This window comes from Acipenser ruthenus, chromosome 15 (assembly GCF_902713425.1).
Source record: "Acipenser ruthenus chromosome 15, fAciRut3.2 maternal haplotype, whole genome shotgun sequence".
Taxonomy (NCBI): domain Eukaryota; kingdom Metazoa; phylum Chordata; class Actinopteri; order Acipenseriformes; family Acipenseridae; genus Acipenser; species Acipenser ruthenus.
Genome location: NC_081203.1, coordinates 656,309 through 677,104, shown reverse-complemented (window position 1 = coordinate 677,104; position 20,796 = coordinate 656,309). Strand labels below are relative to the sequence as shown.

Sequence of the window (20,796 nt, the reverse complement as noted above, 5' to 3'; positions counted from 1 at the left end):
AGTAGAATAAAATCACCCACGCAAACGAAGCTCAGGGCTGGGCTGCAGGACAGGCAACGTTCCTCCATCAACACTTGGTGTGTGTGGAAGCCATGCGTCACGCTTTTATCTCTAGTGATGTATTTATTGGCGTATTTCATTTGTAAAAGGGTGTGTATGATATCTTATATCCTTTATAATAAACAAACAAACCCAAAATACAACTGCCCATTTCGTAAAGGAAAATACCCCAAGTGTTTGTTTAGATCTTACAAGACAAGGCATGCTTGATAGAAACTTACAGTGAACCTTATAAAGACCCTCTCCCTACACCCCCACTCGACCTCTCCGCTCCTCCTGCACTAGAAGTCTGGCTGTACCTCCTCTACGCTCCCCTGCCTCCAGAGCCCGCTCCTTCTCCACCCTCGCCCCGCAGTGGTGGAATGACCTTCCTATGGATGTCAGGACTGCCCAGTCCCTGACCACCTTCCGGCGCCTCCTCAAGACTCATCTCTTCAGACAGCACCTGTAGAACTCCTCTTTCCCCTCTGGACACTATCACTCTTCCTTAAATGCGCTTTACTTGCTCTTATCTGCCCCCTATTTTACTGCATTTAATCCTGTACTTTAGAGTACTGTAATCTGTCAAGTGTTATTTAATCTGTAGTATTTTGTATTTAATTATATCCTGATGTAACTATCACTGACACTTATCTGCTCCATTGTTGAATCATATTTTGTCATACTTGTACTTGCTTGAACCAAAGTCATTGTATTTATCTTGCTCTTAATTGTATTATTACTTGTACTTTGATTCTTGAAATGTATTTTTGTTTACGACTGTAAGTCGCCCTGGATAAGGGTGTCTGCTAAGAAATAAATAATAATAATAATAATAATAATAATAATAATAATAATAATAATAATAATAATAATAATTCACACCCCTCTCATTCACACCCTCTCCTCAGTTGCTGTAGTAAAATTAAACTGTTAAGGCTGGTTTCACAGACCCCAGCTATCACTGATCTTGGCTTACCATCCCTAAAGTAACATCAGGCAGCCCAACAGAACTAATGCTAATCTGGGTCTGTGAAGCCAGCCAATAATCTTACAAAACAAGTAACCAGGACTCAAAAGTATGCACACGTTACATACCTGACAACCGTCCTTCCCAGCGACGAACCCTGAAGAGGATGACGTCATACCCTCAGCAGCTCTGGCATTTAAACGGACTGCCCTGCTTCCATCACAGAAACGCACAGACCTGACTCCACACCTTCGCTTCGTGACATTTCAAAATGTCAATTAAGCTTCGATACTCGCAATGCCTTTCTCAGCTGTATTCAAAGGGTGTTCTTGAGCCTCTGCAAAGGAATCGCACACTCCAATACAAAATAAGACAATGCCACTCAAAGCTCCTTGTACGAGAGTGCCTGTGGTTGTGGTTAATTAGAGGAACAATGAAAACTCCCCACATAGCTACCAAAACTGGGAAAGTACCGACACTGTGCAGAATAGCTGAGCTTGTGCAGGGCTGCATTCACCAGACTTTCCTACAGTGCACCAAGGTTTCAACATGCTTTCACATCCCAGGACTTCATCGCTGTGCTTCTACCATGACTTGCAACAAGAACCCTTTACAAGGCAGGATCTAGAAGCCGGATACAGTCTGTCATTTTTCATAGTTTTGTGGCTGGTTTTTACAGATCAGCACCAAGCTTGGATTGCTCAAAGTTCATTTAGGACAGAGATTAATGCTAATCATGGTCTGTGAAACCAGTCTCTGCAGATTATATAGTGGATTTAAAGCTGCTCTGATCTGCAATAATGTTACCTGTGACCAAATTGACTGGTTCAGACTGTCATGATTATTATTTTTTTATTTAATGTTAAGTAATATTTGATTAATTATATATATATATATATATATATATATATATATATATATATAATTACTATTATTTATTTCTTAGCAGACGCCCTTATCCAGGGTGACTTACAATTGTTACAAGATATCACATTATTTTTTACATACAATTACCTATATATATATATATATATATATATATATATATATATATATATATATATATATATATATAAAATGTTTGGCTAGCTGATATAACTTAGGGTCAGTCCACACCTGATGCCAAAAGCGCACACTGCTGTACACCTATTACAATAAAAAAACACTTAAAATTGACTTGCAGTCCATCTTGTAGTGCTTTCGATTGCCGGAGCCTGCAATCAAAGCAAGCATTTGTCCCAGAAATGGCATGAACATTAAGCTGCGAGCCTTCAAGCCTCCTGGAGCGCTGTGGTGCCAGCCCTGGTAGTCATGCTCTGGCTCGTGCTGTCCCTCCCCCTTAGAGCCGCAGGCCTGTGAAAGTTGAACCCGATCCTGTTCAGCGAGCTCTTGAAGGACTTGTTGAATTTCTCGGACCCGAAGCAGTACAGCAAGGGGTCCAGGCAGCAGTTGGCCCCAGCTAGAGTCCAGGATATGTAGTAAGCGCTCTCCACCTGGGTGAGCAGCGCACAGGAGTTGGGGAAGAACCTCTTCACCACAACCCCGAGGGTGCGGGCCACGTGCAGGGGCGTGAAGCAGGCCACGAAGATGCTCATGCAGACAGCGATCATCTTCAGAGACTTGGTCTTGATGACCTTCCCCTTGAGGGTGTTGGTTTTCATCTTGGAGACGGAGGAAACCAGGAGGCTGTAGCAGGTGACGGAGATGGCAAAGGGGACCAGGAACCCGGGGACCAGGAGCACGAAGTTCATGATGAAGTAGAAGCTGGTCAGCTGGTCCTGGTAGATGCTCAGGCACTTGGTGTGGTTGCCCACCTGGCTGGTCTCCAGGACGAAGAAGAAGGCTGTGCCTTTGATGAAGAGGAAGAACCACACGCCCAGGCAGAGTTTGTGAACAAACTCTTTTCTCTTCATCCGGGACACCCTGCTGTAGTGCACCACGGCCACGTAGCGGTGCACGCTGATCAGCATGAGGAAGTAGATGCTGCTGTACAGGTGGGTACTGAGAAGGAACACTTTGAGCTGGCACAGGAATGGTCCGAAGGGCCAGTGGCTGCCCAGGGAGTAGTAGATCGCCATGAACGGGGCGGCTGGGGTGACCATGGCGTCGCTCAGGGCCAGGTGGAACTGGAGGATCATTCCCGAGTTCCACCGCGGGATACGGAACCAGAAGATCCACAGGCTGGCGCTGTTGAGAATGAAGCCGCCCAGGAAGACCAGGATCAGGAAGATCGGGATGATGATGGACTGGGGCTCGGCAGGGCACGAAAAGGTGCCGTTGACATGGAGGAGGCTGCTATTCATGGTTCACTGCGGACAGAGCGGGGAGGCAAGGGAAGGGTGGGATGAATGAGTTTTTATTACCTACAAGAGGAAAAGAGACCAGTGTTTTTTTTTCTGTGAACTTTTGGATTCAACTTTTCCTTCAATTGCAATTACGGCTGATAGTTATTCCCCTGTTGTTTTATACATTCTCTTGTAATGGAATTTTTGCATAACACACAGTGCCATCTGCTGGCTCATTGCTGAAACTACAATGAAAGGTTTTAATGTTTAGAATGTTTCATACTTTTCCATAAACCACATCATAAAAGGAGCGACAGTTGGAATCCTGATTGTGATGACATCTCCAAATTATATATATCCAAATATGCAGTATTTAATGATCAACCCACCACACGCTTTAACAAAATTCATCAAACTGAACCAGTGAGATTTACACAGAGCGGTAGAGTCTTATTTAAAGATTTACAAGAAAAGGCGCATGACCTCAAGCGACAAGAAAAGACACTGATGCAGAATTTCCTGTCAGCGATTCAATTAAAACACAAATAGAAACGGGCTTGAGCATGTAGAGAGAAGCAGCAGGAGACCAATGTTTCAGCCAGTGCTTTCCTCAGTGCACACACTCCTGTCTACCAGCCCTAGTGTCTTACAGAGACCTTCCGTCTCATTAACCTTGAGTGAGACAGTTTGCAGTGAGCACTGCAGCGTGGGCTAAAGAGGTTAGTGATCAGCTCAGCAGCTCACCTACTGTAGTTCTTTGTGAATGCAAACTACTGTTTAAAGCTGTTGACAGTGAACCAATATCTGTACTTAATAACAGTATGTTAAACAGACAGACCCACATCACACTAAAATATTTTTTGAATGTTATTTGCATAAGCGTCTTGACCAAATGTTTTTCTCAGTGTAATCAGAATTTTAACATGATTGATGATGTGGCAAATTTTTGCCGACCTGCAGCTTTTATAAAACCTGGAAATTTGGGGGGAAAAACTGAGAATAAATGTCTTTGATGATCTGTTGCAGCAACACTTGAAATCAGAGTAAAGACTAGAGGGAAATGCAGACTCAAATGAACCAGCAGATTCCAGAATTCCAGTAGCTCATGTAAATCCACTAACTTATTCAAAAAGGGCGAAAAAAAAACAAAAAAAAAAACATTCCTCCTTAAATTCAAAAACATATCGGAATGTCAAACTCAGAAGAAACATTTTGCTAGTGCCGTGATCACAGATGAAGGCACAGACCTTAAAAAAGTTTTACCAAATAATTTGAATGATATCAAAATAATACTCAACACTTGTAATTCTTAAAAATAAATAATCACAAAAAAAAAACACGCAGAAATCTATGGGTACATATACTGTACAGGTCATTTTTTTTGCATTGAAAAATCGCCAGCGTCTACATTTGTACATCCTAGACACACTCTTTAGTTTAACTGAGCTTCAATGCACTTACCTAGTACTGTGTGAGGGGGGCTTTGCACTGCTCCAAACTGCACAGGAAGCAATGTGGGTCTGGAGGTTTTAATAACTCTGCATGCTTCCAGCCTACTGTTAAGAGAACCGAGATCTTATCTGCTGTGTCACTTTGATGCAGGTTCCTTTTCTCAGTCCCACAGCTATATTTATTTTGTCTTGTATTGGCCTGCTGTTATTTGTTAAAAAGAAGAAAGGATTTTTTTTTCTTTTGCAGTATTTCTGGTTTGCACGCATTTAAAATCTTGTAAAGACTGTTTGAGCTTTGCCCCTGTCAGGTCAGTTTGAAACAATATTCTTCTTGTGGTATCAAAGCATTGAGGCACAAGTCTAACTGGGCCCCAGCCAGTTCACCTACTTATCTTCCACAATATAATCCGCAGTTTGAATTCAAGTGTGTAGGTACTGTATATGTTTAAATAAAACGGGCAGGGGAAAACACAACCTGACAGTGCTCTATTGAACATTCAAACAAATGTTGCTGAATCTGACCTAACAAGCTGCTAGAATAGTGAAAGTGAAACAAGGGGATACCAAGGACGAGGACTTCCTCTATTTTAAACACATCGTTCTATTGAAATGATTCTTTGCAGGGGCTATATCCACCTGGAGTGGATTCGATTAAGTATCTGAAGTATCAGGTATCTAGGGCATCCAGAGCATGATCAGCACACGTGTGACTCTCTCAGCTAGTTTTATTCGCTGCCCATTTCCATTAGAAGAGTGAGATAACAGGTGTTACCTGAGCAGTGCCGGCTCTAGGATTTACAGATAGAAAGAAAAAGAAAAACATGCAGCGCTTGAGCTCAGAACGGGTTCATCTACCTTCGTGAGACTTCACACAAGACACACTGTCACCTTGAAAGAATGTGCCAGTTCCATTCTCATGCAATCACCCCCACAGAAGTTATTAATAGCGGCTGTGTTTCAAATGAAATCACACACACACAGTAATGCTGCAAAACCTGTTTGTGCCGTGGCAGGTTTTCAGAGCGGGCCGATGATCTCTAATTTCACTTTGTTTTGTTTGCTTTTAAAGCAGAGCCCGAGCCTGTGCTGTATGGAGCAGGGTTCTTCCAAGGGTCTAACTGCAATCAGTCTGTGACCTACAGCGCAGGAAGCGATGAGCGGTACCAATTGCACAAAACAGAATAAAATAAAAAAAACACACCTTTAGATCAATGTCACTGAGAGATGCACAAATCAGCTGAATACACCAGCATGATTTTATGAGATTTCCAAAGGAGGTTTCAGGGATCAGGAAACTATAGTGTTATAATAAATACACAAAAAATACAAGACAAGTAAGAGAGATGAGATGGGTTAAGTTCACAAACAAATCCATAAATAAATAAATAAATGCACAAATAGATACAGGTAGTTTTCATTCTTCCTTTTTCAGTTGTCCCCCCCCCACCCCACCCATCCCACCCCACCGCGGGAGGCGTGCTGTTATGACGACGGTAAATTATAACGCACGACCAGCAGCAGCGGCTTCATCAAAGAGCAGAGCGCTTCTGTCGTCTCCAGAGCGCCTGTGAGAACAGCACAGCAAAACGAGTCCTTTGCGGTTAATTATGAGAACGCAAACAGATCTCTCTCAGGCTTTCCTCACTATCCTGCCACTTTTCCTCCAGTCCCGTGGTCTCTCTGTCTTGGTGGGCTGTCTGGTGAATCTCAGGGTCCCCCGGATAGCTGACCTCCTGTAGCTAGGAGACATACAGAAAACTTGCGTCAGAAATGAAGTACAGAAACGCGCAATTAGCGTATTTACAATACTATACATTCAGATACAGAGCTGCACATTGAGAGATAGAGATCTACATTGAATAGCAGGGTGTTCGAGTTTAGTATTGTGTGTTGGAGTGAGCGCGTTTTCAGATCACATCACTTCTTGTGTTTCTGCCTTTGATGAGTCATCTCAAAAGAAAATGTACAATTAATTTTTAATGATGTGAAACACAAAAGCTATACCATATTGTACAGTGCACCATATGTTGTATGCATTTTTAAAGTAAGTTTATCCGAATATTGACTTAATAAAACTGCATTCTAATTGTAGAGTATATTGTCAAATTATTAAAAGACAACATTTTAAAAGGTGCAAAGTATATTTTACATTAATAATGAACAACTTTTACCGTAATTAAAAAAAAAAAGCCAATACATTTACATTAAAAATATGGTATTTTTTCAGGATAGTCATTGTATGAAAACCATTCACTTCCTTCATTGTGAAGTACCGTTATGATACAGTCATTTATTTTTAGCGCGTACAAGTGTAATAGGATTTCAGTGAAACCCACATTGTAGATATCTCTCTTCGTACAGTATTATTAGTATATCATTATCTGTATTATATTATACTATATAGCAGACCCAGATATTGATGCGATACAGCCAACCCACTCGTGGGCACCCACTCTGACCCCTGGTGGAGTGGATGCCAGCTTGTCTTCCATAGAGCCCACTATCACATTCAATACACTATCTGTATGAGAGAAGGAGTGTACACATGTCACTTAACAGCGTGCACTGATGAATGCACAGCCATCTTCGGGAGCGAAAGAAACCCAAACCAGATCTAAATAATGACAGCTTCCCCTTCAAATGCGAACCGCGCTGGCAGACATCAGCAGCAATGCTTATCCGCGCCAGCCTTGGACAGACGCTGCGATGAACAGACGCACCCAGTAACGCTTTGCACCAATAACTGGATAGATGTGTTCAAATATTCACGAAACTGGACACTAACCCACACACCGCCAAAGGGAAGTTGATCACAGTGCAACACATGCAATAACGGAGTGCTGTTCTCGGCTATTGCACACCTATATAACACCTTTCAGAAAGCCTTCATTTCAAGCCAGCCCAGTATGATGATGATGATGATGATGATGATGATGATGATGATGATAATAATAATAATAATAACAGGCTACATTATAGACTCCCATAGGGTTAAGTATATTGTATGCATTACTGAGTGAAGGATGTTGACTTCTCTACCCTGCTTACCCAGATGTCCACACGGGGCCCGGCTGTTTTTTCGGCTTGGTCGCCTGCCTCTGGTGTTCCATCAATCCGCACACCAGCTCGTGGATGATCATCACGTAGAGCAGAAAGATGAGAAAGCCTGGGTCCATCCTGTGCTGCGGAGGAGTGTGCAGCAGCGACGGGAGAGAAGAGGGTGGAGAGGGGGAGCAGGTCTTGCGAAGACCCCGCCGTATACTAAACTATACTACAGAATCCACAGCCAAAAGTGAAATGCTCTAAAATCCTTGTCAATCTCTCCGAGGTTTTCCAATTGAAAGTATAACCAGTGTAACGTATCCCCGGGGCCGGGGTTTGATGTCTGGCTGGCTCGCTCGTTGGCACGCAGCGCAGATACAACATCTGTGCACAGTCAGAGCACACAGGCTTGTCAGAGATGCGCATTGCTAACCAGCTCGGCCGCAGAACTGCATCGTTTATGCGTTAGCGATTGTTCATTTATCAGCATGTATGCTTAATAACAGAAGACTTGGATTACTGCATTTTATGAAAAACAAATATATGCATATCGGCCTCTATACATGTATATATCTCCTATATAACATTCCAAGCATGCGTGGGAGTAATGAGATATGTGACGCAGAAGGCTAGCGCTTTTATTTATCCTTGTATTGTTAAAGCGTAATTACTGGACAGAGCCAGCAAGAGGCAACTGAAGCCGGGGGGGTAACAGAATAGTGTAATGCTATATATAACGTTACAGCTGGTTTATTAATCTCTGCAAAAACTAGAGAGAGAGAGAGAGAGAGAGAGAGAGAGAGAGAGAGAGAGAGAGAGAGAGAGAGAGAGAGAGAGAGAGAGAGAGAGAGAGAGAGAGAGAGAGAACAATAGCAACACGAACCCAAGCACGGAAACAAACTGAATGATAAAAAAAGGAGGATGTTGCCATGGCGACACAAGTTGTTAACAGCATAGAATAGATACGAATTCACTTTTTGGCAATTGCACCTGCTGTGACAAATTCAGTTCAGTTAATTATTCCACACCGCGTTCACTTCGCTGATAGCACGATGTTAAATACCTTTCCCCCAAACGCTTCTTTCCAGCTATACATGTTAATTGAATAATGAATTTCACCCGTGATTACATTTTAAAACCCACTAGCAGCGGTGAGCCTGTTCTCCTGAGTGAGGAGCGGCCTAATCAGCGAGCTGCTCTGCAGGAAAAAAAAAAGCCTTGGGCTGCAGCCATGACGCGTTGAACTACTAGCGCATCTCTATGGGAATAAACTAAGAGGCTGAGGCAAAACCCGTGTCTCAAATCAGTGTGTGCATGTGTGATACCGATAGACATCGATTAGGTGTGTATACAGCTGGTTCAGAAGCAGTAACGTGTATCATCGATTATGAATGCGATCACTATACAGCACAGCAGGGGTTATTTAAAATACACGGTTTGCAATGACGCGCCGCGGGAGCTGTTTGTGGTGCTGAATGACGATAGACGCACAAACCAGCACGTTGCGTGTCCCGAGAGCACGGGAGTGTTTCCAGCCTGGTCTCCATGGATACCAGCCACGCTGGGCACTTAACCATTCCAATAGCTGTTTACAAAATAGTACAAACAAACAAACAAACAAACAAACAAACACTCGGCGCGGTGAGAGAGGAAGAAATATACTAGATGTAATATACTATATAGAAATGGCATTGTTTTAACCACCAAAATCGACTAAGCAATATATTCAACATTTTATGAAACAATGGTACTTACATACAAGATAATACGTTATTTTAAGCTGAATGAATGGTCGTCAGTTGAACTAATTTGGGGTTTGAATTCGATGCTTGCTTGGGACATTTAATCGAGTACAGTACGTTTAATTTTTCTTTTTTTGTTCACCCCTCTGTCTCCTCTTTAGAAATCGGCTTTGCAGCAATGTACCGTTATAAAGGCGCGTCTGTGCTGTCCACGCCGACGCCTTTCACCAGCCCGCCTTTGGACAAGATCAAGTGCATAGGCAAGACAATAAAACCGAGCAGCCCAGCGGCGGAGGAGGGGTCGAACAAACCCGCCAGGACACGCATCCGCGCAGCGAACAAGGTGCAGATGGAGAACTATCCGATCCGTCCCCATCCTCTTTGCACCCAAGCTCGGGCACTTCATCAAACTGCGAATGCCCTCACACCCCAACATGACAGCTACATTCATACGATATATAGTAGACCCTGATATCGATGCGATACAGCCAGCTGACATGTCTTTATAATATATACAGCTAGTAGACCCTGATATCGATGCGATACAGCCTGCTGAAATGTCTTTATAATATATACAGGTAGGAGACCCTGATATCGATGCGATACAGCCAGCTGACATGTCTTTATAATATATACAGCTAGTAGACCCTGATATCGATGCGATACAGCCTGCTGAAATGTCTTTATAATATATACAGGTAGGAGACCCTGATATCGATGCGATACAGCCATCTGACACGTCTTTATAATATATACAGGTAGTAGACCCTGATATCGATGCGATACAGCCAGCTGCCATGTCTTTGCATTAGATGGAAATTACTTGACATTAAGATAAATATACTCTAAATAAAATTACAATGAAAATAAGCACACTCATTGATTTGTTTTAAATCGCAGCAATCATTCCATAGAAGAAGACTGCTCCTTTCTGAAGTGTCTAAAAGTGACTCAAACACAGTGGATTCTGGTGAAGAGGACCTGAACCCAAGGTAAAAAGCAAGCCAATTTAATAGAGGCTGTCCCTCGAGTCTGGCATCACAGGCAGCATCACATATGATGGCACGGTCCCTATTGACTATCTGCACCACCCCACCCCTTCGTTAAAGACATTTCACTCCTGAAAGAAAGAGACACAATCAACATTACTAATTAATGTCTATGACACCTGTCTTATGGGACAGCCATTACTTTTGGCATCCTGCACCAATATTTCAATGGAAAGGCTTCTCAGCCATGGTAGGGTTACTGTACACAACTTTTATAATGCACCAACAGCCACAATATGAATCATTTGTACCCGATCCTGTGTGTGTTGCCCTTGCAGGACTGCACTCCTGAATGCCACCCAGCGATGGGCATCTGTGAAAGAGAAGGATGCCAGTGTCCCACCTGCCACTTCCTGCATATTACTGAAGCCTAAACCATCGCCGACCATCCCAGAGCTGACCAGGGAACCAGTGCCGGAAGACTGGAATCGGAACACCTGCACTACAAGGAAAAAAACCAAAGAGGCTTTCAAAAACATTCAGGTGAAACCAATGGATCATGGCAGCACACATTTCAAATCGCTTCCTGTCCTCTGCAACAGGGATTCCGGGGGGAGGGGGGGATACAATGGCACATGCTCAGTATCAACATTTCCCTGGTCCAATGTGATTTTTGCAGGTGGAGGGTAATGCAAAGCCAGCTCCTTCAAGCTCCAGGGACAGTTGTGTCCAAGCAGGAGAGGTCGTTACAGAGCTGTGCGAGTGGAGACAGCGGATCAAGAGACACAGAGCAGCTCTGAAGAAGGGCAGAGAGAGAATGAGGTAGGGCAAGCTTCACACACAGGACCCGGAGTAAGGTTCCAAGGGTGCATTGCTTAGCCTCTTCTCATAGAGTCTGCTTCATCTCTCCATTGCCCTCTCCACCTCTTCCACAGAATCTCTTCTGCTCCACCGGATCTTAGCTTGTAAAAGAGCTTCTATTCAATTCAATGCATTTCATGTCCAGCACAGACTCGTAAATCGGTCTCTATTTTGAGCATTTCTTTGGTGAGCTGCTGCTGCAGGCAAATTGCCAGGGCATTTTTTATAGTACCAGTTTCTATATAATAACACTGGCAGCTCACATTGCCACTGTGTGTCGCCACAATCCATCACAACTAAAACCCTCCTATCTCCCCCTTTCTGTGTGTTTTTCAGTTGGAAGCCCTTGAATCTTGTAATTATAAGCAGCCCAAGAGTTTTACAGTGTTCTGGTAAGGCAAGTCTGTTTTTAACCCTCCCCCATACCACTTCCTTCTGCTTTTCTTTATTGTAGTACTGTACTATATGTACTACACACACACACACATATAAATATATAAATATATAAAATAAGTTTGTGATCTGTAGCTTTAAAACATTTGTTTGGAAGATGTAGTGGTACCAGAAAGGAAATAACTTAACTATTACATCGTCCATAACTTTAAAACCCTCAAAACGTCAGAATATGCATGTAGCATTACTACAACAGGCGAAAGGCTTCTGGATGAAATGTTTGCTAAGGAATTTCCCTTTTCACAGAAGTTCATTTTAGCAATACTCTGTATTTTATATGCATTGGTAAAAAAGATGCATTCCTTGAAACGCTCGCCTAAATCTTGTGAATGGGTTTTGTTTTAGTAGCATCACAAGTGGCAGGTAAACAAATGTTTCATCACCTTCGCCAGGGGTTCTCAGAGCGCACTGTAACATGTGCAGTTTCTTTCTGAAGACTACAATCCACTGTCTTCCTATTTATTTATTTTTTTGCTAGGCACTACGTTAAGACTGGAGAGACCGTTCCAAACCAGGGCAAAAAGAGCTACGGACTCCAACCCCTGCCCAGGGTCAAAGCGTCAGCATCCTGCTTATCGAAACTGCCAATCCTCCATGGAGCAACAGAACTGTATTAGGAGGTACAGTATAAACCAGTCAGGCTGGGTTTCTAAAGGGAACTGCCTTTTGCATACCGCTCGTGTATGTATATGTGCACTGTAGCACTGCACCCTCAATGCAGATACAGCTTTATTCATTGGCTGAATGAGACTGCCAGAAGATCGGAACGGCACCTCTACGGCAAACTGGAGAGGCATCTCGCACCAGTCACTCCCAAGTGCATGCACACTTTGGGTAAAGAAAAACAGCAGGGACATGAAACAGTGAGCTTAATGATTTGCTGTACTTACATTAAAATAAGTTGTTTTTTTTGTTTGTTTGTTTCCCCACCCCCTCCCCAAACAGAGATCCTGCTTCAAGCCCAAAAACCAGAGAGGTCCTGATCGCAGACTGTGGTACAGTCCAGCAGACATTGGAAACAGACCCACCTCCACAGCTCAGGAACCCAGTGCTGGTCAAGGAACCGCAGAAACAGGACAAACACCAAACAAGGAGCTCACATCCGCAACCAGAAACGACCACATGTCTCTGGGCGTACAGATCCGTGTACGCACACAAGTGGCCTCGGCAGGAAATCAACGCACTACGGAGGACGCCAGCCGCCATGGATGACTATGAAGACTTCCAAAGATGGGTCAGCAGCATCAGCGCTAGCATGAAGAGGCCCACAGCAGCATGGCAAGGAAGAGGGGCACGGAAACCGAACTCTGAGGAAGGGCAGGAAGTCATGAGAAGGAAGCCCTACAAATGCACGAGAGCGAGGTATCAAGGAGGTTCGGTGAAACACGAGAGAGGAGACGCATCCGGAGATCCAGTTCCAGTAAGACTAGAAAACACCCACACATGGCAATACATTTTGTACTAAAGTCTTACCGTATGCCAGGAAGCTTTTATCTTTCCTAGAAATTAGGTAAAAGATTCACCCACTTAGTATTCTCAAGTGTGTCTTTATTTACAGTTCAATACACCTTCTCATACCTTGAAGAAAAAAAAAAAAACTTCACGCAAATGGAGAAGTTCATCTAAGAGATATGAAAATATATTTAAAAAAAAAGTTTTTCTTCTCATTTTAAAATAAAAAGAGAGTGATCTGATAGCTACAAAATGTACAAGAACTACAAGCCACACCAACTAACCCATTTCGATGTAATTAACAATATATGTATAAAAGATTGGGCTTAATCTAGAAAACAATTCTGAGCACCCAACTCACCCCCCCAAACCCTGCCCCTCGCAGGAATGGCTGGTTCACACTTCAGAGTGGAGACCACCTGAACACAGTCCGGCAACGAGACCAGCTAGAGCTGAGAAAAATGATTACTGTGCTGAACGTGAAAAACTGTTACTTGCTGTTATACAAAAGTTTAGTGCATGTTATATCTGGGGAGGAGGAGGTGGTTCCATTCCTGCTGTTTCTAGTGCAGGAGAAGGAAGGGCTGCTGAATGATCAGCCTGTTTTAGAGGTCCCATGATCTGCAGTGGAAAGACTCTGTCGTTTGCCTGCATACATTCCTGGTCGATGTTGAAGAATGGGGTAGAATTCTAAACCCTTCACTCTCACATGGGCGTGGGCGAGGGTGTGTGGGCAGGTGTGGGTGTCAGGGTGGTGGGGGTGTGGGTGGGTGTCAGGGCAGCGGGTGGCACAGCCGCTGGGACGGCCACGGTGTGCAGAGGCAGATCCAGGGAAGGAGGCTCCGCAGGCTGGGCTGGACTCTTCTTCTGAGAGTCGAGCTTCTCCATCAGCTGGGTGTACAGCTCTTTCACTGCCTCGCTGGTCTGCTGGAGAGCCGAGAGAAACAAGTAGGGTCAGGATCGCGGAGTGGGGTGACGATTGCAGCCCTTTTGTTTAGTATAGTGCTCCCCCTTTGTATGGCTGCCCTTTATATCGGAGAATCAGCTATGTGATGGTATGGTATTGGCTCCTGTTTGCCCATTCCACCAGCACTTTCATTCTATAAGGCTGAACGCAAACAGCACAATCTTGCAACTTCGGCTTTCGACTCTAGGGTTATAAAAGGGGAGCACTGGAACACTTTTTAGGGGAATCAGCGTTTTGACAGAATTTCTCTGTGAGCTACCAGGAAAGGTAAACAGAGGGCTCCAGTTCAAGTAGTCCCATACCAGGTGTAGCTAATGAGGTAATCAGACATGGGGTCAAGGGGAGACCCTTCGGACACTGTACCTGCACTGAGCTTACCTGCTTGGAAGGCTCCAAGGTCTTTATTAAGGACTCCAGTCTGGAAGGCAGTATCTTGTGATGAAGGTGCAAGATCAGTCTCAGAATGTGCCTGTGTACGTTTTCCTTGCTGAAACAGATCATCACGAAAAAACAAAACAAAAAATAACTTTATGAAACCTATTCAGCTTTTGATTGTCTTTTGATTGCAAACATAACGGAAAACTGGGTTAATCTTGTACCAAGACGACCCTGCTGCAGAATCAAAACAGCACAGTACCTTGAAAACGACGTCAGGAAAAAGCCATCGAAGACAGCATTGCAGAACTCCTCTGCTCCGAACTCGTCAGACAGCAGGGTGAAGCTGCCGGTGAAGAGGTGCAGGAAGACATCGCTGAACGCCATGTCATTGTACGTCTCCACTGCAGCAACAGCAATCACCATTATCACAATGTCCACCCAACTGCACATCAAAAGGCTGTCACTTTATCAAGGGGCTTTGATGACACTGTAAACCACAAGAGCGAACCCGAGATAAAATGACAGCCTTATTAGGCTACAGCTGGACTGTACTTTTTTTATATATATATATAAAATTAGCCAGACAAAGCAATAGTTTTAAGGACACAATGTTCGATCAGTCAGCTGGCAGGAAATTAATGCAAAGTTTATCCAAGTTCATTGCGACACAGGCAAAGCTACTCGGTGTAATCAATAACTAAAATGAGTCAACGATCACCCTAAAATAAAAGGACTTCCTCCTGAGGACCAGCTATTTTTAACCCCAGAATCCGGAGCTGCTCTTACCCAGCGCGGGCAGCAGTCTCTGGAGGGCGTTCTTGTTTCTTTGCTTGGTGATGTGCAGGATGTAGTAGAGACCCAACTCACAGGCAACACGGTTCTCCTGGAGAGCCCTGCAAGGGAAAACGAGAAGCAAGCTCAGCAAGGCTGTAGCAAACCAGGTCTGTCACATCTCAGCTCTAAAGATCTATAGTCTACACATACATGCACTGCACACAGCATCGCAACTCAGAATACTGTGAGCCAACTATTCCCCTGCTAACATTAGCCCTTAGCTGCCCGGTGTCCAATATATCTGACATTGAGAAAATAGGCATTAAATAGGTATGGGAACATACTCTGGGCAGTAAAGGGTTAATGCATTCCTCTACCTATAATTCTATTGGCATTTTTAAATACTGGCATGTTGCAACACTTCACCGCACAGAGCACTAAACCCGCACTTGCATGTAAAAAAACAATAACCCAGCTTGGCGATCCAGTCTAGTACTTGTATTGTAACGCTTGAAATGTTTTTGCTCACGATTGTAAGTCGCCCTGGATAAGGGCGTCTGCTAAGAAATAAATAATAATAATAATAATAATAATAATAATAATAATAGTGGATACCTCGGTGAACAATGCAGAAACTCAAAACGCCAAGAGCCAAGACATGACAGGGAGAACTAGAACAGAGGGGCCGCTGTAGTCCAGCAGCACAGCTGCGGAGGAAAGCCATGCTCTCTCAGACTCACTTGGTGAAGGACTCCGGCAGGGAGCTGGGGTAGGTGACAGGAACCTTGTCCTCCATCGGTGGCAGCTTCTGGTCCACGTTGAAGGTGTAGTCGTCCACAACGAGGGCCAGCACGGACGGCAGGAACTTGGTGACCAGGTCCAGCTCCTGGGGACAGGACATCAATTGAGGCTTTAGAACCGGGTTTACCAGCTTTAATAATATCCCGACTTCACACAATCCTCAAGCATCCTGGAACCGACTTCTCTGCAGCCTCTCCTCAGAGTCAGAACAATATCGGATGCAGATTGTATTCAATTCAATTATTTAGACTCCAAGTCTACAGGTCTCAGGGCTATCTGAAGACATGAGGGTGATGGAATTTCACAACGAACAGTCTCAAGGTCTCATCCTTGACCTCAACTCAGCCCACTGAAACTAATTCCCAGCGCGGTGCGAGGATTTCACGCAGGGCTGCCCGAGCAGATTAACAAGAAAGAAAGCTGGAGATGCTCCTACCAGGCGTGGCTCCTTGAACACCTGGCTGTCGATCATGTCCCAGGCCCCCTGTCCCAGAGACAGCATCCTCAGCTGCAGCAGCAGGTCCGGACTGTCCTGTGGAAGGAACACACAGCATCACCATCGTCATCATCATCATCATCATCATCAGCTGAGTGCGCAGGACAGCCTTCCAGAGAGGCCCTGCAATGAGGCACCGCTGTTAAAAGCAGGGGTGCAATGATTCATCTTGCAGGGATGGAAAGAAGACTCCCATTTCAGAGCAGTTTGATCCGCCCCTGGTTTTACTATGAGCTTTGTTGCCTATACACACTGTGGCTGATCAAGCTGGTGGTAAAGCTTTCCTCTAGCTTGCCTCTTTCTACCTGTTTCACAAAACAATACAAATATTTGCCAAAACAAATTATAATAATTAAGCCCATGCTGTCTAAATCACTGCAAGGTTCATGTTTTCCTCTATAGAAAATAACTGGGTTTCACAGACTCACCCTGGGCAGGGCGTCCTGGCTGACCAGCTCCTGCAGGTTCCTCACGGTACTCAGAACCAGGGTGTTGGTGGCAAACGGGTCGCAGAGGATCATCGACAGGTCCCTGCGAAAGGGAGATACGGGAGAAACACAGATAGTCAGCCCCAGCTCTATTCTGGCTCAATGCAGGAAGGAGAGCAGATTCACAAATCAGGGCTCTGGGAGGAATCTGACTGCTTAAAAAACTGTGATGGAAGAAGGTCTTTCATTCGGGACGTCATCGCCATTAACTGCCCCTCTCCCACTCTTACCCCAGCACTTGCTCTTGCCCCTTCTTCACGCCATCCAGGAAGCCCTGGAGTTCCCTCGCTCGCTTGGCATCCACAAACTTCTCTCTGATGCACGCATCCAGGCACCAGGTGAACTACAACAGAAGCAGAGACCGGGGAGACTCCAGCGTGTTTTTCAAGGACAGCGAAACCTGGCATTGATTTATTCATTCACTCATTTAAACTATTTTGAAGCAGAACGGCAAAAAAGGCATAAAACAGTACCTGCTTATAAAACAAAACGCAACTGCAGGACGGGGCAGATGCATCATTGTTCTGAGTAGCTCCTTTCTAGTTTTTTTTAACCTTTTAAATGACTTTATTCCTCACTGGAAATTGCTTTAAAAGGGCAAAATATTCTTTCCATTCCCACTGCCCCCTGGTTGGTTGTTTTCCTCTTGGTTCACCTTGTGGCAGGGGTCGACGGAGCAGATCTCACTGACGTCCAGGTCGTGCAGCGACATGAGCAGCTCTGCCCGCAGGGTGCAGTAGTGCACGTTCCTCGTGCGCAGGAACAGTGTCCTCAGGAACTGCAGCACCATGTCGTACAGCTTCACGCTCCTCCCGATCATCTGTGTCAGCTTCAGAACCACCTGGAGCAGAGAAATCAACCTGGTCATATTCACACAGCCACTACCCAAGCCATGCAGCTTATACCAGGGCACCCTACTCAGTGTTTTGAGGTTTGACTTAAAATCATATCTGAATACTTGAATAAAACAGAGAACACACAATGTCCCAATAAAATTAAAGTATTATTCTTTATGACCTAGGGCTTCCAAGCTGATATAAATATATGCAAAAATCTACACTAACTACAGAAACATGCCAAATGAAGCTCTTCCTTGCTAAAAAACTGTACCCCCCCCCCCCCCATTTACTAATCAAAAATAACAACATCATTATAGCCTCCATCTGGAAATGTGTGCCTAGAACAGCACAGGTATGGAAGAGCATTTAAGAGAGAGCTCTTTTTTTATTTATTTATTTATTTTTTAACAGAAGCATCCCGACTGCCATAACCCAAGCTTGTGTATGTCCCGCATGAATAACCCCTGGCGCTGCGCGTGGCTTGCCTCTCCCTGGCGGCGTGTCTTGGGCGAGGGGCTGAAGAAGTTGTGCAGCACAGACAGGTCGGTGCTGAAAAGCGCGTTCTCCTTCTCCACGATGTACTGCTTGAGCAGGGGCGAGACCTCGTCCCCGAACAGGGCCTGGTTATCCTGCCAGATCTGCCGCTTCACCTCCACAGCACACACCTTGTACAGGTCCTTATCCGCCATCACCAGCTTCAGCTTCTTCTCTGGGACCTGGGGGGTGGGACACACACGGGGTCTATTTTACAGCTCCAAATACTGGGGTGGGAATGAGACTCCCATTGCATAGCATTTTGATCCTTTCCTGGTTTTAATGTGAATCTAATGAGACACCCCTCACCTGAGTGTGCTGCCTATACACTGTGGCTAATCAAGCTTGTAATAAAACCTGGAATGGGTGAAACTGCAGTGCAATAGGGAGTCTTATTTCCATCCCTGTAAAGACAACCTCTCTTTAACTCTGTAGTAATCCAGCAGCACCGCCCCCGCCCCCGCCCCCCATTTACAGACCCTCTTATTAACATTAATAATAGATAAAAAATACTGTGAAATGATATTGTAGGTTTTTAAATTGTTTAGCTCATTCATGACTTCACAATGTTAAATATTTAAGAACATATTTGGGAGCAAGACTTTGTTGCTGATAATTTGAGTGAAAGTGTGAAACAGTCTATTCAACATGCTTCTTACTGGAATATTTTCATGGCACAGTTACCTTGGGTAGGTGCTTCATAACACGCATCACCACCGGCTGGATAGACGGCATTTTCACCAGCGGGAAGCTTTTCTCCAACAGCTCTTCTAGTTTATTATATCTGGAAAGCAAAACCACAAGCGCTGTGAAGTGTAAACTGCTGAAGTGGGGGGTAAGGACCTTAATACGTCCCTCTTTACCAGGACACTGGTTTAAAATGACGACTTTCAGTTTAGAGAAAGTGAAACAGGTGGTTATTTTATCTGTTTTGTGCAGCTACTGGCAGCAGCAGAACCCTTCTAGTGCCAGTAAAAGCCCTACTGGTAGCAACATCTGCCTTATTACATTTGAAATAGCGTATGCTTGTGATTATCATCGGTGCATGGGGTGTATCGTGTGATGCACTGTATTACCGGTCGTCCTCTTTTCCCTCCGCGATAACGGCGACTCTCTCCAGCAGCTTCTCCCGCAGCTCGTCGAACACGGACTGGTGAAATTCCAGCCGAGGCGTGCCGTGCAGATCCAGGAACGGGAGGGCGGACCGGAGCGAGGGCAGCAGGATTCCATTCTCTGACTGCAAGAAACGAGGCAGCCAGTTCAAACGAGCCCGCCAGGTATGCTCACAAAAGCATACCTCAGTGTTTAGTAAGTTACTCTGCTTTTGATATGGGGAGTCTGTTGACCGGGACAGGACACAACACCTTATTCACAACAGAGTGATTAAAACCAGTAGAAAATCTACTGACACCAGTATTTTCAGGACTTCCTCTATGCGTTACAATGCCTGCACTGGTAACAACGGCTACGGCCAATTCTTCCCATGATAAAACTTACGAGGGCGGTCTTGTTTTGCTGCGAGTGCTGAATTTAGTTTTACTAACTTCACACGACAAGCACCGGTTATCTCACACTTTCGTTTGAACATCATTTGCAAGCCGTGAGTTCACTTTCCCTTGCATTGATGGCTTTAAAACACGACAAGTGTTTTTAGTATTAATCTTTATATTTATTACCAGGTTCGTCTGTCTGCGGTGTTTATGTTTTTACGTTGCAATTGTCTTTCTTTGTAAGCGTTTTCCAGGACCGCCTTGTAAATGAGATATCGGTCTCAATGGGTACGTCTCCTGGTTAAATAAATGTACACAAATCATTTTTTGTACCTGAAACTGGTCGATGGCTTTCAGGGGTTCCGTACAATTCGTAAGCGTTTCCTTTAGATCTTCCCCGTTCGAGATCCCCAATTCGGGCAACCCGGAGAACATTTTTCGCTCTTTATTTTGTCTTTAAGTTGCAAATATAAAGAAAAAACGAAATTAAATTCCCCGTTTATTTTCTGCAAACTCCGGAAACTCCATTCAAACTGTTGCCATCATTTCCTGTGTGTGCATCCGGATAAACAGCCCCCGCGCCATGCATGAACACCTGGACCTTGGTTCCGCTGAGCGGTGTGTGTGTGTTGTTTCCGTATTTAAATTAGATTTGTTTTACATACAGTGATTCTGGCGTGCCATAAACTGTGTGTAAATAAACCTTAGAGCTAGTGGGTTATAATAACCCGTGTTATTTTCTAAG

General features: G+C 44.5%; 3 protein-coding genes across 4 annotated transcripts; 1 reads left to right on the top strand and 2 right to left on the bottom strand.

Moving 5' to 3' along the window:
• Window positions 1-2,098: 2,098 nt before the first annotated feature.
• LOC117962626 (P2Y purinoceptor 4-like) lies at window positions 2,099-5,844 on the bottom strand. The gene is made up of 2 exons (XM_058986706.1): window positions 4,756-5,844; window positions 2,099-3,318 (listed from the first exon to the last, which is right to left on the bottom strand). The coding sequence occupies exon 2, from the start codon at window positions 3,310-3,312 to the stop codon at window positions 2,281-2,283; it is 1,032 nt and encodes a 343-aa protein (XP_058842689.1). The 5' UTR covers window positions 3,313-3,318; window positions 4,756-5,844; the 3' UTR covers window positions 2,099-2,280.
• A 139-nt stretch (window positions 5,845-5,983) lies between these two features.
• LOC117396735 (negative elongation factor B) lies at window positions 5,984-20,687 on the bottom strand. 2 transcript variants are annotated; one of them, XM_058986704.1, is made up of 13 exons: window positions 20,385-20,687; window positions 19,638-19,798; window positions 19,246-19,345; window positions 18,513-18,743; window positions 17,844-18,029; window positions 17,419-17,531; window positions 17,129-17,231; window positions 16,641-16,736; window positions 16,144-16,289; window positions 15,416-15,522; window positions 14,889-15,030; window positions 14,630-14,738; window positions 5,984-6,484 (listed from the first exon to the last, which is right to left on the bottom strand). In XM_058986704.1, the coding sequence occupies exons 1-13, from the start codon at window positions 20,484-20,486 to the stop codon at window positions 6,347-6,349; spliced, it is 1,734 nt and encodes a 577-aa protein (XP_058842687.1). In that variant the 5' UTR covers window positions 20,487-20,687; the 3' UTR covers window positions 5,984-6,346. The 2 variants fall into 2 exon arrangements, with proteins under 2 accessions (XP_058842687.1, XP_033850776.2); XM_033994885.3 differs by lacking the exon at window positions 5,984-6,484 and adding an exon at window positions 13,364-14,211 and having other exon boundaries at window positions 20,385-20,685.
• Window positions 9,684-13,302, top strand: LOC117396736 (uncharacterized). The gene is made up of 7 exons (XM_058986705.1): window positions 9,684-9,872; window positions 10,430-10,521; window positions 10,857-11,061; window positions 11,198-11,340; window positions 11,716-11,771; window positions 12,311-12,452; window positions 12,778-13,302. The coding sequence occupies exons 1-7, from the start codon at window positions 9,708-9,710 to the stop codon at window positions 13,295-13,297; spliced, it is 1,323 nt and encodes a 440-aa protein (XP_058842688.1). The 5' UTR covers window positions 9,684-9,707; the 3' UTR covers window positions 13,298-13,302.
• Window positions 20,688-20,796: the final 109 nt, after the last annotated feature.

Coding starts and splice junctions, on each gene's coding strand:
- LOC117962626 (XM_058986706.1), bottom strand. CDS start 3,312: ATGAATAGCAGCCTCCTCCATGTCAACGGCACCTTTTCGTGCCCTGCC.
- LOC117396735 (XM_033994885.3), bottom strand. CDS start 20,486: ATGTTCTCCGGGTTGCCCGAATTGGGGATCTCGAACGGGGAAGATCTA. Junction 16,290..16,640: donor TGTTCAAGGAGCCACGCCTG/GTAGGAGCATCT, acceptor TCCTGTCCCCAG/GAGCTGGACCTGGTCACCAA. Junction 15,523..16,143: donor CTGCCGGAGTCCTTCACCAA/GTGAGTCTGAGA, acceptor TTTCCCTTGCAG/GGCTCTCCAGGAGAACCGTG.
- LOC117396736 (XM_058986705.1), top strand. CDS start 9,708: ATGTACCGTTATAAAGGCGCGTCTGTGCTGTCCACGCCGACGCCTTTC. Junction 11,341..11,715: donor AAGGGCAGAGAGAGAATGAG/GTAGGGCAAGCT, acceptor TGTGTTTTTCAG/TTGGAAGCCCTTGAATCTTG. Junction 12,453..12,777: donor CAACAGAACTGTATTAGGAG/GTACAGTATAAA, acceptor CTCCCCAAACAG/AGATCCTGCTTCAAGCCCAA.